Below are 20,189 nucleotides of genomic sequence, written 5' to 3' on the forward strand. Positions count from 1 at the left end.
GCTCTAACACTGGCACCACGAGCACTTCTCATCGTTGCAGGATGACAGGAGATGATCACAACAGTGCTAGGTCGGTGCATTACATCAGTTGTGTTCTATATTTGTCTGCAAAGCCAACCTGAATAGAGAGAGGATTGAACTAAACTAAATGCAGTTCTTGCCCCAGAACCAGCATCTGAAATAGCAACAACATCCTGAACACATCTGTGTAGCACAGTTTGGCATTTACAATATGTGATTCCAAATTTGCACAGAAAGTAGCCAGAACAACTGGAGAGCAGTCCTCAAGATCTAAGACATCTGGCTGCAACTTCCACAGGCTACTATAAAGAGGAACCAAATTCCTTAGGCACAATTATTCCTGCTGGAATAATTAACACCCTGAGACATGCAGCTCTCTTCTTTCCCTGAATATTCACACAGAAAAACTAGCAATCCTACCAAGAGTAAATAATACCACGCTTCCATAGGCCAGGACCTTGCCTGAATTCAAGTTGTCAGTATTTGTCCTTAAGGAAGTGGTTTAGACAGACAAAGCTTTTCTGAACTAATTTAAAGGCACGAAGGCTTGTAAATGGCCTCTTAAAAGATTTCCTGACTTCCCCCCTTTTTTAATTTTATTTAAAAGACTTCACAAATAGCTAAAAGGAATAAAAGGGGAGGGGAGGGGGAGGATAAAAAACTTGGGATTCCTGTAGCTACTGCTTCTGCCTTTCCTCTTTTCATAGTGTTAACACTCTTACAACCTTCCATTCCGGCTTTTTCTAATTTAGGCCTTAAACTTGCAACAAGCTCCCCTTGGAGTCCTGTGGAAGACTGTGGGGTTGTACACACATGAAGCAGATTGTGCGACAGGACCCGGTCGTGAGACAGTGACTCGTTTTGTGTGCGTACCATGCCCAGCGCAACGGGGTCCTACCGCTGCACGTCTCCTTGACACGGGAGCAATACAAAGAGTAGACTAAGCGTAACTCCAGGAGGTGAGGGCGAAGCGATGCTGTTGTACGGGCAGTGGTGGCAACCACAGAGGTAACACCAACAAGGGGGAGGAGAGAGAACCGGCATTACCTGCTGTGCCTGCTGCAGCAGCTCCATTCGCTCGTGCAAGATCTGGCTGTCAAACTCACGGCTCTGCCTCAGGATCTGCCGCCGCACCTTCTCCACTGCAGCTCGCAAATCCTCCCTCTGGGCTTCGGTCAGCGACTCGCTCGCCCGCCTTCCCGGATCCTGCTGCAGGGCATTATACAGCGTGGCTTCCAGCTCCTGGATTTTCTAGTGCAACCCAAATCACACACAGACAGGCTGCCGTTTGAATCCAGCAAGCAAACAACGCACCAACGGCTACAGGAGAAGGCTAGCAAGCGAAACCTTAGGCAGGAGGGAAGGACGGACACAGACAGGTAGACAGAAAGCGGCAGTCGTGAGCAGTGAGGAGCATTCCACACAGAGTGCACGTAGCCTCCCGGCACTGATTTACACCCGGGAGATGCTTCCCATTCTAGTAAGAGATTGATTTCTTCTATTTAAGAAAGATTCGGATGATAGGTCTGCGTTCAATACATGATAAAACCCCACCTCCTGATGCTGACCGACCGTTACAAAATTAATGCACCCTAACAGATTCCCTTCAACCGCAACGGAATTGTTAAGCCATCCTATAAAGTAAAAAGCCCACAGGGAGAACTGTGAACAGAAATCTTACTGTCTCTCTGTCTCTGGTCCTACTGTCCTGCCATCAATTTCTCAAAGTCTGCGTCACTGGCTTAGTTCCAAGTTGCCATCAGCAATGAGGAGAGGAACACTTGTACACTTGTATCCCTCATCAGTCTCTTGCCATTTGTCAGATCCCTAACCAGATTCTCATGCGCTGACCAAAACTGCAGTACTTTGGAAAGCAGAGAGCACAGAGGAACTCCACGTTCGCATGGAGAACTGTATTCCCAAGAGTAAAGAAAGAAAGGAATCACGGCAGTGTTTCCCCGATTACTGGGGTTAGTATGATCCTATTAAAAACCAGCATCCAGACCGACAATATTTGGATCAAGAGCGTATGACAACGTCCCTTTAGCCCTCATAACACCTTTGTGAGGTAGGTAATTCTATCCATATTAGCGATGCATAAACAGCTGCACAGAGAGGTTAAATGGCTTGCCCAAGGTCACAGTGCTAGAAATAGAGCCTTCTTGCTTTTGTCTCTGTTATCTGCTCTGAGCACTAGACCTTGCTTCTTTTTTGAAAAATATTTCCCCATAAATAATTCTTCAGGCCATTATATTTTGATTTCTTGAAGTCTCACTATTAACAAAGTTGGGTGTGCAGTTTTACCAATTCCTAGATAATTCCTGCTTGTTGCTTAGCCTGAGAGGGGGCAAGGTTGCAGCTTCTTTTTTGAAAACTAGGAAGGGTAAGGTTGGATAGGACCTCACAGGAAGGAATCACATAGGAAGAACGGGCATACCCAACTAAAGATAGATTAGCAGCAGTAATATTTACACATGCTTAGGGAAAAGCAATATTGGAAAAGTTCTAAAGTAATTTCTGGTGTATTTTATCAGTCATGGTTTTGTGCACACATAAACCAGCTCTTCCCATTCCAGATGTACTAACAAGATGTTCACATATTTTAGAATAAAGAATGCAATGCAAAAATATTACACTTCCAAATGCTATAATCCATTTCCTAAGTCTCCATTTAAGTAATATTTGATTTCCTAGTCTGGCAGAAAAATAAATCAATTAAAAAATAACCCTATTTAAAATTAAAAGAAAGAAAAACACCCTGTATTTTATCAAATCTGTTCAAACACGAAAATTTAATGACTGTTCTTTTCCTACCATGTATGCCTGGTCCAGAGCTTGTTTCCTGTAGTCGAGTTCTTCCTCTAAATAACCCTTCTGTTTACTGAACAGGTCCTGAGCAATAATAAAAACAAGGGAGTGTTTGTTCTTTATCCTAATTTGTGAAAAATCATAAATGCCGTCATTTTTATGCGAGCTTTCTACTTGAAAGCAAAAGAAAATCTATAGCCAATGACCACATTCATCCTAAGGATATCTGGAATATCAAATTCACAATATTGTCACTTAAAGTATGTGTATTATATTAACGAGTTGTACCTAGAAAGCATAGACCTCTACGCCAGTGTACAAACCCGCCTTGACCTGACAGAAGTGCACACAACAGCTGAAAGGTGAATGGGAATGTGCATGCATGTGGTCCAATAGCCATAACTTGCACAGGGCAGGCCAAGGAAGGGAAGAAAGGACAAGTGAGGACACTTTACAGCTTTTCTAAAAATACCCAGTGTGTACCCTTAAGGAAATCATGGGGCAAACCCTGATCTGTGTTGTCTAGCCTGTTCTTCTAGGGAGGAAACCAGAACATGCAGGGCTGCAGCTGCGTTCTGCAGCAGCATTCCCTGATGCCTTACTGAAGCAGAAGTAAAAACTCAGTTCTCAACTTGTAAAGGCAGGAAGCCAATTTGAAATGGGTAAAGTGATGCCCAGAGAGGTTAAGTGACTAGCTGAAGAGCTGAAGAAGTTTTCAAGATACCTAGGATTTACAGGTATTTTTTGCTTTTGTTCTTAAAAATCAAACTCACCAACTTTCACAGTTATATATATACACACACACACACTTATATATATGTGTGTGTGTGTGTGTGTGTGTGTGTGTATATATAAACACCACAGGCTGGGATTTCAGTGGAACTCAGTATCCAAAAGCATGACGTTACAAGAAAGTTGTGGACATTTGAATGGTTGTCTGAATAGTCAAGCAAGAAGGGAATTGGCTGGTGACAGTGCTCTTGCAAAACATGCCTTTAGAGTGTTTTGGATGATAGCAAGTAGAATGTAAAACAGTTACTTGATTTTATTACCTTTTCTTTCAAGGCAGGTTTTCATGTTCAAAAAAATTAGTAATAGACCAGAAAGGAGAGAAGCCCTTTGATTGAATTTAATATTTTCCATCATTCTTTTTTCTATTCAACAAATTCTTGCATTTCCTCAACATATAGAATAAATGCCAAATTAAATACATGGGGTTCTTAAGAGGATTAATTGTAGCTTTTATTAACAGTATAAAAAAATCAAATGTTGCTGGTCTGGTTAGTCCTGTAGGACATATTCCTCAGCTCCTTCTGGACATCTCCATAACTCTGAAGAGAGTAATATGACATTAGACACCATGTTTACGCAACTGAATCCCACCTTGACTACCCAGGTGGCATTATATTCTTATGTGGATTACAGCGGCAGCTCCATGGCTGTTGTACAAGATGCAATACCCCCACGCACTGGGTAACACACAGTAAAGGACAGGTCTGGTCCTAATGTGCTTACAAGTGTCTGACACCAGAGAAGTAGACTGACTTGCCCAAGACTATAGAGAGGGTCAGTGCTACCAACAGATCCCAGAATAGCAATGCAGCTGCCCTCATCATGTTGCTTCTCCAAAAGCTATTGTAAAAGCTGGCCACGAAAAGCAAGAGGGAAGGAAACATGAATAGGATCTCAAACTCTTAACACAGTTTCCAAGGACAACTAAACCAGTGCTCAGCCCTTCTGAAAGTGTCACGCTAGAATATTATTTCTAAACTCATTTCATAGTTGAGTCAATCATTGGCAATGCAGACTCTCAGATTGCTATACTAAACAAATAGATACAGTTCTATGCAGAGTAAGACTTGAAAACATCACAGGTAGTAAGTGGGAAGATAATAAACCAAGTTAGAAACTACTGTTTTCCAGTTCCTTTTATAAAAGAATCCAGTATTTGTGGGCACGTTCCCTCTCCAAAACCTTTGCATTTTTCCATAACAAGTTAAAAATAAAGAAATACTAAATGTGGAAAGGATCATACCTATGTTCAAGTACAATCGGTATGATAGGCTACACTCAACAGAGAACACAGTCTGAGCCCTTTTTTTTTTTTTTTTGATTGTGGCCCAAATACACACTTCTTCACTGGCCCTGGGCAAATCACTTAACCTCCCTGTCTCAGTTTCCCATTCTTTAAGATTAATGTAATGCTGATTACTTACCTACCTGTAAAAGGTGTGGTGAGGATTAACCAGCGTTTATAAAGCATTTGAAGATGAGAAGCACAGCATGCATGGTAAATCAATAAAACCAAACACTCATTCCAAAACTCTTTGTTCAACGTATGGAAAAATAAGGTCAGTATAGCACTGCATAGTACTATAATAGTTTGTTATGCAAGGCAGAAGTGCTTTTGAGAAAACATTCTGTCTTTAAACATGAAGACCTTCAGTCAAGAAAGGTCATCTGGAGTGAGAGGTCTTTAGAACTTGTCCAGAAGCCGAATACCAGAGAGCAAAGGAATATCTTTGACAATTCTACTAACATGACCCCAGGATTAAAAAGATGATGCTGTTGCCAGACAAATTAATACACAGAGAAAGCACAAAGACAATTTCACACTGTTTGGTTAATAAGCTCTGTCAAGTTATGCCTTTGTGTCCCAATTTGTATATATTTTGCTATTTTTCTTCTATATAGATTTGACAGTTCCCTCGCACCCCAAAGAATACAAGCAATAAATTGTTCTAGAAACCTCTTGGCTATTTTACTATGAAGCAATCTCTGTTAAGCAGAGAAAGGCAGCATATAATCAACCTGTGATGAAGGTTATGCACGTTCCTTTGAGATGAGTTTTAGCTAAATTAATTATATTTTTAGTTATTGTTCCTTACCTTTTCATTCTCCAGATCTAACATCTTCTGTGTCAGTGCAGCTTCTGTCCCCTCTATCTGTTTTAACCACTACATGAACATAGGAGTGTGAAGAGGAAAAAATAAAAAATGAAAAAAACAGAGCTTTTGAAAAATTTGCACTGAACATTTTGCAAGTTTGTCGCCAACACTCCCAGGCATATGCTTTCCCCTTTACTATCTATTCACTTTGAAGTTACACATGAATAAACACATTGTGAAGACATAGGCAGAATGGAGGACTGCAGAAACATACTAAAGACTAACAAGTGGAGGTTGATTTCCTACAATAAATTAAAGCTTTTTCCCCTGTAAAGTTCAAGATACAAAATAGACTTGGGTTAAGAATGCAAAATCAACCTGACTGTTTCCGACTTGATATACCCAATGCTTGTTGGCCTGATTTGCAAAACCATCATAAGACTTCAGGACACCAGTCCAGATGGCAATTTAAACAAAAGACAAGGTGGCAAATTCAATCCTTTATTTTGCACAGTTTGCTGCACCCTTTGTGGGAAGAGGGTCACTTCTAAAACATCTGTAATGTAAAGGGAACAATAAAACGGACAGGCAGATGGAAGATCATGCAGCTACTACCATGAATTCCTTACCATTCTGGTGATAAACAAAACAATCAGAATGAAGAATGGCCATTGCATTCCTAAGGTAAAATTACATATTGTAATAGCTAAATGCATGGATAGAAGGTTCTTGCTTAATTACTAACCATCACCAGGATTATATTAATATTCAACATTTAAGTTTATTGGAAGGGATGGGAATCCTCAGTTCTGAATTGTTTTATTTCATTTCCTTATTGGTCTACAATAAGGATCAATGACTAGCTTACAGAGAGTATAGTTTAGATCAATGTTTCTTTTTGTAGCGCCAGCTCCCATTAAGACCAACTGTAGCTTTGCCACTGATAATTATCACTTTCCTCAGATGCTGTGCTTACTAACACTAGATTACTCCTATTTACTTTAATTCATTTGGTAAGCATTACATATCAACTTTTTTAATTTAGGGTTTTGGTGAATTCATTGGCGTTCAGACTCAAAGGAATCAATTACATCCATTTTTTTCCCCCAAAGATTTAGATAGGAAATCTGCAAACATAACTTTACAAATTAGCAAAATGTGAACTCATTACTTCATCCTTTTGGACCTTCCACTATTTAAGAGAGTGGTGGATAAAAATGGAAACTTGTTTTATTTACTTAATAGGTGTAGCTTTGTACAGAGCTGAAAAAAGTGAACAGGAACACCATATTCCCCAGTGATTCTGTTTTCATCATCTTTGTTGTCTTCATTTTGAAGGTGACAGACTGAAGATATTCCTAAGGAAAGCCTCACCACTGATAAAGGATTCAGCAGGACAGTGAACCCTTGAAATCAATAGAAATGGGAAGTCCTCAGCATCTCTCACAGCTATTTGCAAATGAAGGGTTATTTGCAAAAACTGGAGGTCTAATTTTTCTGAAGGTATGAATGATATGCAAAACTGAATGTTGATTCTGATCCTCCTATGCCTGTAAGCCTTTCCAGAACCAAGGGGCACAGAAGAGACAACCATGTATTTAGGAGTCGTAATCAGTTGTAGCATTCAAAATAAACTTCTGGATTGTGCCAGCAGACGCCAGAAACTTTCCTTGCCTGGCAGCTTGATTTCCAAAAGATCACTTCTAGTGGCTGAGTATAATAGATTTGATCTAAATAAACACTGAGTGTGATTAATTAGCAGGTGACTATAATTAGCACGACACCTGTGTCTGTAGTACCATTTCTCTACCAAAAGATCCCATTATGAGATGATTATATATGATAGTTTCTTGTAATTAAGGAACTACTGGAATGCACATGGGAAGCTGTCTGGCCCTTATTTAGAGGGACATCTGAAATGGTTTCATTACACTGGAGAAGGCAGTGGAGTTGCTTTAAATTTTCTTTAATCGAAATTCAGTATAGGCACTCATTAGAACAATCATCTAGTCTTACTTATCAGATTTTGCCTGATTTTGTCTGTGCTGTAAAACACAGTATTATGAAACATGCTATCCCGTTTGTTTTGTTAAGGACAGCATAAGACTATTTTCTGTTATTCTTTGTCTTAGTAAACTTTGGACATGGATAGTGCCTTCTGTTATTGAGAAAATCAGAGCCGCTTGATTAGCCTGTACCTCAAATGTGCACCATGAAAAAGAGGAAAAGGTTTCATGCTTCTCCGAGTACCCTCTTGATTCAATTTGCTATCAGCTTGTACTTATTGGATTATTGGGAGGCACTTCACTAAAATGATATAAAATGGATAGAGTCCATAGATAACATGAACTATTTTCATCTCATTCTTTAAATGCAGTCTATTTACCTATACAAGATAAAACTAAAATCTCCATCTTTCTGATGGAGTGTTCAATTTTTGTAATAACCAGATTATCTGATAAGACCACAAAAAAATAATAATCCATTAAGGCAAACTAGGAACTTTTGTCAAAAAAAAAAAAAAAGAAAAAAAATGTGAAATTAAATTATAGACCAACTTTAACCTGTGAAAATAAATAAAGTCTCCATTGTAATCGTATGTTTCTATTCATTGAAGGAATTATTTCAGTTGACAAAGCTTCCAATCCCTTATTGCTGTGATCAGTTGCTAATGGAAATAATTTATAGATTGCAAAGTGTATGTTCCATTCTGCACCACTCTGACACAAATTAAACAAGCTCCCTAATTCCAGTGGCACTTTTTGCACAAACACTAATTTACTTGAGCACTAATAACCCAATCCAGTCCCTAAAGTCCAGCCAGTTTTGGTCTCTGTCTTAGCCTTGTGTACTGGTGTTCTTCCACTTTCCTTATTCAATGTAAAGGACCATGATCATCACCTCTTTTTAATGCTTTAATGCAATGAAAAGCATAGGGATTTTAGCACTTTTTTTGCTTATGGCAATTACTTACTTAAATCAATGATTATTACATTCCCTAATTTAGATTATCTACATTAAGATATTTAGATGAGTAGATTATCAAAATCATACTAATTAAAGCAATTATTACAAAATGCTCAGATTTTAATTTTAAAGTTCTGATTCTAAATTTCAAAAAATGCATCTAGGAAAGATTTAATAGAAACCTATGAAAAGGATGCACAAAGCTTCTTCAGAGAAAAAGGCAACCCTTTCTTAGTTCTAAATGTCATCTTTATTCATATACAGATTATATTCTCTCTGTAATTGGAGAAGAACTAGTCATGCAGAACTGAGTGACCCAACTGATTACCTATCCTGTACAAACTACTTTTTCTCTATCTATGCCCACTAATTTACAGAAGAAAGGACCAGAGACCACTTGGAGCATTTTCAGTCATTCACAGAAATAAGCCCAAAATGGACCATGGTGGTACAATTTACACAGGACTTCACAGCACCCTGTTCCCAGAGAGCTGAGGACATTGGCACTTCTGTGAATGAAGACTCTTTTCTTAAGTGGCTTTTTAATACTTTATTCTAAGGGAATATCTCTAAAACATGTTTTTCTTTTTAAGTTTGGTTTATTTTGTAAATTTGATTTTACCTCAAGACATCACAATCTCAACAGTCATGTGAAGATGAATACACACTCCAATCCAGACAACCTGAACAAAAAAAGCCATGCTTCCCTGGCAAAGTTATGTGATATCTTAGAAGACATGGTCAATCTTTAGGCAGAGAAAAATCTTTACTGAATTCTACCTTTTCACAGAGGGAAAGCACAGTCCCAGCTTGGATTATTGCAACCTGTTCTTCATTTCTCAGATTCTAAAATAAAAAAAGATGCATTTTAAATTGGATTGCAAATCCATCCTTCAACACAAGTGATAAATTTTAACTGTACCTTAAAGAATAAATCAGCAATAACATTTAGGATTTTATAAACATGACCAGAAAGGATCCTATGATTGAAAGTATTAAAAGCTAAACCAAGGGTACTTAGTCTCCACTCTATTACAGTACACCACTCCCAGAATATTTTTGCAACAGTTCATTATTCAATGAAAATTAAGTGGTTTCTGTCAGGGATTTTGAATTTTTTTTTTTCTAGGCAGAAAAATGCCTGTTCACTGGACTATAGCCCTGCAGCAAGTGAATCTCCACCTCATGCACTTCAGAGCTAGAATTCCTACTAATGAAAACAATGCAAAGAAAGAGCAAGTACCATAGAAACCTCCACAGAACTTTCAACATAAAAAGTAAATCTAGAGCTTAAAACTAGTATTATAAAGACCTCAAACTATTAAAGCTACCTATAAACTGGACCCAACTCCATGGATGTTGTTGCCCCAACTGCATGACTGAGATTTTATACTAGCCTGTTCTATATCTTTTCCCTCTGCCTACTACAGTGCCTTTTTTCCATGTCATTCAGCCAAGATCAGATCTTATCTTGAGAAAATACACTTTTCACTAGCATCAGTTTAACTGAAAGATTTTCTTTTAAGTTTGTAAAAGTAGTACTTAACTGTTAATATTGTTCATACAAATACAGGCATATAAAAATTGCCCTGTGCATTTTCTTGAATGTTATTTTCTGCTGGGGGTGGGGGGGGAAACCCTGCCTTAAATTAACCATAAAACTAGAGGTATATTTGAAATTCAAAATTTGTTACCCCATTATCTCCAAGAATATCTAGCTTCTTCATAAGTTCAGATATATTCACGTCCTGAAAAAGATGTTCAACACTTATTTTTTATAAAGTAGTTGAGAAACAGTTTTTATATGCTACATTTTATGTACCCTTTATTCACTTCTGCATGCAAAAAGACTTGAAATGTAAATAAGTGAAATATTAGTTTTGCATCACAATTACAAGAGTGTTATTGATACTTCCAGAGACAAAACCAAATCTCTCTCTTGATTATAGCAAGCAACCTCGATGTCTGTGTATGAGGGCAGAATGTTCCTGTACCATTCACATTTATCATCCTGCTGACGTATGCAGATGAAGGATCAATACTGATAAACAGGCTTAAAGGACTGTTTTTTTCTGTTTGTTTGGAGCATCAAGCACATCAAGCTACAGAAATTAAAAGGACAGAGAGCATGAACAAAATAATTGCTAAGAAGGTTTGTTGGGTGGTTTGGGTTTTATTTTCTTTGTTAAACAAAGGTGTGGAGTTTCAAACCAGCCTTACAGTGGCAGAAGGGAATATGCATGGTGGGCTGAACACGCTCCTCCAAACGCTATCAGCTCACAACCTTTGTGAGTAGAAAGCCACGTTTCTCTGCCAGTCAGCCCCCAGACCCACAAAAAGCAGTGAAGAAACCATCCTTATTAAGGCCTAGTCACTGAAATCAAGAAAAACACTCCTCTGATACAAAAAAGAGAGGAATACATTCACATGATGTCTGTATTTTACACAGCACCAGGATCCATTCCCGGGCCCCAGAGCTCTATTTTCTACTTTAAAAATTGTTGGAAAGGTTCATGGAACTGTTTAACCTGTGATAATCACATTCTCCTGAACTATCCCAAGTATGGTCCACAAGTTAATGTGGACCAGGGATCATTCCCATCGACAGCTTGTATGCAGCCGTGCTATTTGAAGGTAGTTAGGCTTGAGAGCATCGGCAAAGACCAGTTCATGTTAGTCCAAAATGCTTTATACACATGCATAAAGCAGGACAGCCTAATTAAATGCTGGCGCCTTCAACTTCTACTCACATTCAGCACTTCTTAGAAGAGGCCAACATTTCACAGGGCTGTGTATTGGCTCACTAGTTTCGTTACTTACAGTACGTAACGCGCTAGTTTGCATCTATGTGTTGTGCAACTGTATTATGTTGGTAGTCAGGATGATCCATCCTTAAAATTTTTTAAAGTTAAATTAGCTATGCTTGCAAAATACATAGCTACACCAGAATATATTTGCTCATGATTCTGTACCCAATAGACTCCAGTGAGGAAGTGAAAGATTTCCTGAAGATCAGACACAGATGTGGGAGAGAATCTACAAATTAGTCCATCCTGGCTCTACAAAAGGAATAATGTCTGTGTTCAAGTTGGTCTATCCTGAGAAGTCCCCTCCCTCTCTTACCTCTCTCCCCAAACACTTCAGCAGTGTCTCAAATGTTACATTAGCTATTACACAGTGCACATCAGTAATTTTAGAATGGTGCTGACCTTAATACACACTTGTGTTTGGATCAGTGTTAAAACCAAAACTATTGATTATGATCAGCATTGACAACATTGAATGGAAACTTCTTTAGCTGATCAATTACGCTAGTGAAGAATGGAATTCAGTAAGACATGCAAGTTCTTGCACCTATTGAGCCAGAAATACTTATTCTAATTCATTTATTTCCATAATGAAGCATACAGGAAGATTTAGAAACCAAATCAGATCTTGCATAATTCTAGAATCTAATTTGCTACTCATGGCTACCAATTTTGAAAGAAACTGAAAATATATAAAAAGCCAACAATTTCAGCATGCCCATATCAGGTGACTGCCCCTGCTTCCAGGTAAGTGAACTGAAAGGCAGATTGAAAAAAACACCTCTGTTTAGGAATGCAACAGAAGACAATAGAAAAAATATCAATTCTAGATCATGGTAAGCTGTACCTGCTGCAGCCAACAAGCAAATCAGAATAACAGATAAGCTAAAAAGCATCCCATGGAGGCTCTATTTGAAAGGTAATATGCTAACTGAAGACTCTTGGTGTGGTTTGGGAGATGACTACCAAACCAAACCTGTAGGTAAGAATCAGATTTTAACTCTTTTTTTCTGTTAGACTACTCAGTTCCCTAACAATATGCAGCCTACAGTTTCAGTTTATTTCCACTACAGATAGTACTGTGCTTATTAAGGCACTGAATAGAAACAAGCCTTCTGTAAGAGGACTTGTAAACACAATTACAAATACAAGCATAAATTACTAGCGAGTGCCATGGAGAGTAACACACAGAGATATTCCACTTTAGTTACTCATGGAAATGTTAGTCTGGCCTGTTGTGTAACATTACTCACAACATGAGTCTGAATTCAGTCTTAAGTGAACCAGCATGCAAATAAATTTGTACAGCTAGCCTATTCAAGGGAGAACAGAAGTGAAAAACAGAAGTGAAAAGAGTAATTCTTGCTTCCTCATAGCAGAAGCTAATCACGTGAGATCCTGATGTTTATCTTGCGCTTGATCTAAAATTATATAAAGAGTCTCACCTATTTGAATAAGTTTTGGATCAGGCACCTCATGCTTCAAGGCCTGGCCTAGGCAAAAAACTTAAGCATACTAACTCAACAAAGAAAATGCATAGGTGCTTCACTAAATTGGATGCAAAATAATAGGTGAATGTCATATTTCTGACCTTAGATGAAAACATTTAATATCAAGAACAAAGTACTGTAGCAAGCCTGACAACGAATCACATCAACATCTACATTCTTCTCTGCCATGTTTTTACAGCAGTATGCTAGACTAAATGTAAATTATCTTGATTGACCAGCCTTCATTTCCACTGATAAACTCCTCACAGACTACAAGATCGTATTCTTATGAAACCGCTTCCCCAGTTAAAAATATCTTTTATTACTATATTTATTTTTTCCAGATTTTCCTCCCTATAGCAAGATGGCAAACCATTTGTTTGGATATTAGGTTGGTCATTCTGAAAACGTTCCTTGCCATCCAATTGTTACTAATGCTCTACATATACCTTTATTCCTTCCTGTTGACAGAACAGTTGAAGTGCACTTCCATTGTTTTCAGGGAAGGTGGTTATATGAAGGTTAAATGCCGGTGACCTTCGTTCTCTCTCCTGAGGAAAGATTTTGTTTAAAAACAACACGTGTGATTATATGTAAACAATTCTTTACCACCTTTACAAAACATACTTGCACATTAAAAAGGCAGATTCCTATTCACATTCCAAATATGTGGTATCTCCTCTTACTTTCACCATATTTGGAGGATTTGGGCTTTAGATAAGCACGAAAATGGTATTAGCTTCCAACTGATTCCATGCACACACAGTTTCTGCAAAGTTAACCAACACTCTTCAGATGCAGGAATGCTTGCACACTGGCCAAAATCTGACTGGAGCCCTAAAAAACTCTGCAGTTTGTTATGTTGCTTATAACTTTATTTAACTAGTGCTTTCTTTCATGGAACAAAGAACAATTTAGGAAGAAGAAACTGCAGAAGAAAATTAAACTCCATCATGAAATAGTATTATCAATGAAAATTTTCTCAACAGAATTAAAGATGTGTATCTGCTCCCTGTTTATTCTACGGTTAACCTTTCTATTAGAGCATGTAAAATCCTCCATCCAATTCACTGCACAACCCAGGATGTCAGAATATGTTGAAAGGCAGCACTACTCTATACTTACAATGTTCTTTGTGCCAGAAGTAAAAATTATAAATTCTCATTTATCTAAAACTATAGTATTCCTAAAACTTATCCAGCCCATCTACTTTACTTTCACGCATTTCTTCAAAATACCAACCTATTATTTCTTCAGAAGGCAGAAATACAGTAAAACAATAAATAAGCAATTTTACTTAAATTAAATTGTAACATGCTTGTGAAAATGACTGGACTGAAGGCTCTGGGCAACTAAGGCACTGGGTCTTACCCTGAATTCTCTATGGCTATGGGAACATGAGTGAGGAAAATCAGATTTCCTCTCCATATTACAAGAGGAGGCACTGGCAACAAGAGCTTCAGTTTCATACAGTACAATGAAAGAGAGCTACTGCAAACATTTTAGTTCCTATGACCATCCATGCATTGCTCCATTTTCTAAATCACAAAATGAGGTGCTTTAATTGATATGGCAAGTGGCTGCATCCGTTCACTCAAGCAAGTTACAAAGCATGACAACTCTTGTTCATTAACTAACTAGTTTAAACCTAATTTGAAACTACAATGTAGAGGGAAAAAAATCTCTGTATGCTATACATTTTTCCCCCTCATAGGCTCTATTTTGAATAATTTTTGCATTAACAGTCTAATTCTGAAATGGGCTTAAATGACCTAGCTGTTGTAACCCAAAACCAGAAGCTTAATTCTTGTCCAAATTCAGTTAACATTTTAGATTTTTTAAAAAATTAATCAGTTGCTAGTGCATTAAACTCACCTGAATTTGCTTGCATTAATGATAAACAAATGGTTGTGTTCTCTACGCTAGCCTAATTTTCATCAAAATAATTTAATTGCTCTCAAAAAATACTGTCCTGATTGCTAGAAGCGATCATGATTTTACTAAAGCATTCACATTGTCACAGATGTGTCTACATGCTTGCCTACTAAGGAAAAAAATTTTTTCTTGCAATCACACAAAAATACTTCCATTGTTATTCTGTGAAACAAGTCCTTAAAGATTTGGCACATGACAAAACTTAACACATCACACTGAGGTATTTTTCATGTGACGACTCCATGTGAAAAATACATTCATGAAGTATGGGAAGCACTTTGGGAAGCAGTTTCTAGTGTAACTGCCGATTCAAATGCTAAATTGTTCAGTATTTTACTTTACAGTTGCTTAATAAAATACAAAGATCTGTATTAGAAAGAATGTTTATTTTCCTGAACATCTACTGAAATTCTAATAACCTAAATTCATAATTTTGAATATAATGGGCTATGACATAAAAATATATGGTTGATAAAGGATTAAAAAAAGATTAAGAAATGTCAAAGACAAAAAGCAGAATGTCCACATAACAGGAAGACATGACATTTTCATCTTTATCAGAGAAGTTACACATGCCAAGATTTTTGGTGAAACGTGCTGGGTGATGAAAATTATGGAGGAGTGACAATGACAGGTTTCTTCGAGAGTTTATTCTAAATGGTGTTAAGAATGCTGATGATCTTTGAAACTGAACAATGTGTTATCAGGCAGTACAACCGTGTGACAACTGTGCATCACACACAACTAGTTTAGTGTTACTAAATTTGACATGTGCCCCATTTATGAGGTGATGAGGACCATTGCTTTCTACAGCAATCACAGGCTATATGTTTTAATTGTTATTAACAAATAATTTTGCTGTTATTTCATTTATGCAAAGTATAGAATTTATTTGCTATGGGCAACATACTACTTTCACACATAGAAGTTGTACTTGTGCTTCACCACTTTAACTTTGACATTCTCAGAGGGTTTTTTTTCCTTTTTTCATTGACTGAGGCCAATTATTTTCAGTCCATGACCACTTTATACCACCAAAAAATGGATTTCAGGTAAGAGAAATTCTTTGAAAGCTGCTACCAAAATGTGTTCTTTTAAGATAATTTTACCTCATATTAATGTTGTCAATCCTAAATCAATGTAATTAAAAGCAACTGATGTGATGGATGTGTCAGATCTTTAGTCAGATCACTGCATGCAAGATGTGAGAAGGTGTGTTAATTTAAACAATGCCAACCAAGGTTGTAGTATACATACCAAGTGATTTTACATGCAGGAAAGGAGCAGTTATGGAAATGAAACAAATAAAAAAGGCAAAATATTGCAAAACAAAATATTTTATTAGATGAAAAACAAACTATATGCAATATATATTAGCTATATTACATCTTTATAAACATTAGTGAGCACTCTCTCCAGAACATATTAAGGCAGTGGCATCAATTTCATTATCCCAAGATACAACATTTAAAAAATAGATACCTAAGTGATTTCCCTTAAACATGCACCAGACATCAGTAATCTTTACAGGAATTTCAGCTTGGGTTCAAACATAATTTCTGCTCCATTTGAGAGTTTGCAACAGAGAGAATCTCTTACTTCAAGCTCTAGCACTCTGAATTCTAACAGCTCATTCTGGTCTTTTGCATCTTGCATCTCATTCTTCAGCTGATGCTCTTCTTGTTCCATTCTGTAAATCTGTGAGACAAACACAACATCAGAACACCCTGTAAGCAATGGAACAGATACTGTACAGAGTTATGGGCCAGGGTTTTAGACAAAACTGTTAATTCGGTTTCTCATTGGATGTTGGGCCGTGTCTTGGACATACAGAAGGAACGTAACATCAGAAAGTATTTGTGAGAACTGCCAGCAGAAAATGGTCGATGTTCTCTTAGAACAGTAATCTGGAAGTAGTATGAAAAGTGATACGAGCATTATATCTAAGTAAGTTAGGCAATACAAGCTTTCTTTTAAAATCAAGTGAATGAAACAGGATTACGTTAACATTTGGGTAGACTGTTCTCATTGTCTTTGCATAACTAGACATCTACTCTTTATGGTATATGAAAGACAATAATGGAGGGGTTTTAATGCCTACTTTTTAATTTCCCAGATTTGTGCTTTGGGGCACTAAAAATGATAAAATAGAAATTCAAAATTCACTATTCATTATGCCAACTAATAGTTTTGGTCTACTGTCTAGCTTAACTGGGTGATCCTTTTATTTGTATGAAACTAAAGAGAAGTGTAACATCTGCCATAATGTACTAAATGCTTATAATACCCATGTAAGTGTCTGAATAAATTAAGTCCGGCTGTAGGTACTTTTAGTCATGAATTTTTCTTTGGTTATCTTATTCCTAGTATATTAATATTGAGCTACTAATTAACAAAAATAATTCTTTGACATCCTGAGTACTAGCTAACTTTCCCACCAATATCAATGAAGAACAATGAGGATGCTCAGCTCTGTGTATCTCAGATTGTAAAAAATGGAAGGCTAAAGGGAGCAGGCAATTTTATTAGTGATCAGGACAATAATAATTGTTGTGTAACTGTATGGCAAAATACAAGATTCGACGTTATGCCTAATATTTTAGATTGTATTTTGTTGGACACTAGAAGTATCAGCCAGCTTGGGTTCTACTGTTGGCTATACAATGTATAATTACATAATAAAAAGCAGCTTCCATTCCCAAAAATTACAAAAGTATATTGGTACTTTTATCAGAGATTTTTATCTGAATTTCTGTCTCTGGAGAAAAATAAAGTAAGCAATTTTCATGTTGATGTTCCAGCACTTAGTATATTCATTTCCTTTTAACATTTCTTTTATGATAAAGGGCAGCAATTGTGAAAATATTCCAAGATTCTGAACACTTACCTTCTCTAGCAACTCCTGATTTGTTCTGATTAACAGCTGCTTTTCTTCTACCCATTTTGAATCCTACGAGGAAGAAGAGGATTAAAAAGATTAAAATTATATATATTTTAATAAACAAGATAAATGAATGACCACAATAAGTAGAAGATTTCAGGCATCATTGTACATTCAAGTATAAAAATGGTCACAGATCAAAAAATAAAGCTATCATAAATATTTCAAGGATAAATAGCATTTTAAACTACAGAGAAAATAAAAGTCCCTTTCTTTTCCTGAAGCTGAGTCTCTTGTTTCCTAATATGTTCCAGCGAAGCATATACTTTAAAATCTTTACATATAGCAATTGTGGGTCAACACAGTTATATGATATTTCATGTAATTTTAAAAAACATTTATTTACTCAGCTTAACTCAAAACTATTTCTTTCCATTGAAAATTGTTGGGAACTTTCTTGCAAAATCATCCCATTTTGAGTGGTGAAATGGAAATCCCAATGGAGAAAGGGAAGAAAAATATTTAATTACCCCAAATGACTGTAAATAAGCTTCAGCAGTGTGCAGTTAATTGCCCTCTGCTAAAAGTGTGAGAATCAGGCTAATAAACAGTGTTTGTGATAAGGAATTCAAGGCTATGGAGGAAGGGAAGCGATATAAGATATTCCATACTCCATTTGAAAACTGTCTTTCCATTTGATCACTTGTTCCAAAGCTGATCTTTCCTTTCAGGTTTTTCCATGGCTTCAAAAGGCCTCATCAAATATCCCATTAAAGACCCAAGCTACAAAAACTTGCTGCCGGACATAGGTGGACATTCTGATTTAATGGCTTATAACAGCCAAATATGCTCTGTTCTTGCTGTAGAGAAAAGTATTTACATAATCTAGCTCATACTGCTCTAATAAGTTCAATAAAACAATATCCAACACTTAATATGCCATGCTAACTCTAGATCAAATTACTTTCTATGTAAAAAGCACAATTTATTTAAACTCTAAATGTCTTCAGTAAAGTATTAAGGCTGACACATTCTTTGTCAGCAAGGTATTTGCACATTGATGCTGTATGAGAAATTAATGAAATCTGGATATCCCAGCCCATTAACCAGCCTTGAAATGTCAACCAAAAAAATCTAAAACATTCTGAAATAGTATTTACTCCAATTAGCATTTTTAAAAAAAGTTTAAAGTTAGTTCTTCTACCTACTGTCCACTACAGTTTCATATTCTACTGTTCTTTCTCCTTTTTCCACTCATACACAAGAATGCACAAGTGCATTTTAACTTTCATGTAATAAACAAGCTCTTCAGGGTTATGATAAGTATCATACTAAGAATAATATACTAAAATGAATACTGTAAAAGCATGACATTTATCAAGAATTTTTGAAACAAATGAAAGAAATGCTTAAAATAAAATCCAATGTCTAGTTTAACATTTAACTAGCATTTTACTAAGGTCAAGGAATGAACAAAGAGTTGCAGACACAGACTTAGGGTGGATATCCCAATGCATGCATACGGTAAAAGGCACAACAGTTACATCAGACCTGCAGGTTCAACTACTCCAGTTCACACAAGTCGTAAAAGTAGATTAATTTGCACTATTGACAATTAACTTTTGTGTCTTTCTTGATGAAGCTCAACTTGACTTTCCGAGAAGACCTTAACTCCAGTGGAATTGTATTTATGTACACACCAGGTCACCAAAAGAGCTGAGCATTCAAAAAAAGTCCATCTGGCACATTACATACTACAATATTTTGAGATTTATTATTTACAACTACTAATATTCTATAAGAATTTCTTCCATTAATATAAAGTTTCTTATGCATGCACCTCAATCTACCTTGCAGAAATGGATTGTTAGTCTTATTTTTACATCTAGGGGAATTCTGACAGATGGAGCCGATGAGAGATTATCAAGAGCCATTGACAATTACTTTGAAATTACACATAAATTGTTATAAGCCAAGCTTCAAATCATTTTTTAATAATAAGATTCTAATCTCCTGCTCTGAATTTGACTTCAGGAAAATTGAGAAGGTCTTTGCTGCTTCTGTTGCCTAAAGCTGTAAAGTAAGACTAAAAATTCCTGGGATAATACACTAGGATCTTTTGATTCATTGTTTCCTTTTCAAAACCACTTTAGGACTGGTTTCCCGAATGAACATTTCACAAGTACTATTAAATCGTCATCACTACCATGACCATCTAAATGACAAAGTAATAATAATTTAAAAAAAAATCACATAGTGCACAAAGAGGTCAGTTTATCATCACAACCATTTATTTTGTTGAATGTAAATACTAACAGGTCAGGAGAACCAAGCAGGTGCTAGAGCTCCCAGGAAGACACTGTGACCGCTTCTGTGGAAAGCTAATGCTCAG

General features: G+C 36.7%; 1 protein-coding gene across 9 annotated transcripts in view; it reads right to left on the reverse strand.

Moving 5' to 3' along the window:
- Positions 1 to 20,189, reverse strand: part of JAKMIP1 (janus kinase and microtubule interacting protein 1) — a 161,726-nt gene that overhangs the window by 20,206 nt on the left and 121,331 nt on the right. For 4 of the 9 annotated variants that reach the window (XM_010583472.1, XM_010583470.1, XM_010583471.1 and 1 more), the window contains 8 exons: positions 17,804 to 17,866; positions 16,516 to 16,614; positions 13,431 to 13,532; positions 10,379 to 10,432; positions 9,465 to 9,530; positions 5,718 to 5,786; positions 2,836 to 2,913; positions 1,069 to 1,272 (listed from right to left, as the gene is read on the reverse strand). In XM_010583472.1, the coding sequence (XP_010581774.1) occupies positions 1,069 to 1,272; positions 2,836 to 2,913; positions 5,718 to 5,786; positions 9,465 to 9,530; positions 10,379 to 10,432; positions 13,431 to 13,532; positions 16,516 to 16,614; positions 17,804 to 17,866 (735 nt within the window). Of the gene's footprint in view, positions 1 to 63; positions 119 to 1,068; positions 1,273 to 2,835; positions 2,914 to 5,717; positions 5,787 to 9,464; positions 9,531 to 10,378; positions 10,433 to 13,430; positions 13,533 to 16,515; positions 16,615 to 17,803; positions 17,867 to 20,189 lie in introns of those variants that run through there. The other 5 variants (XM_010583477.1, XM_010583473.1, XM_010583474.1 and 2 more) reach the window with 5 other exon arrangements.

The sequence above is a fragment of the Haliaeetus leucocephalus genome, unplaced genomic scaffold (assembly GCF_000737465.1).
Source record: "Haliaeetus leucocephalus isolate CR32 unplaced genomic scaffold, Haliaeetus_leucocephalus-4.0 Scaffold906, whole genome shotgun sequence".
NCBI classification, from domain to species: domain Eukaryota; kingdom Metazoa; phylum Chordata; class Aves; order Accipitriformes; family Accipitridae; genus Haliaeetus; species Haliaeetus leucocephalus.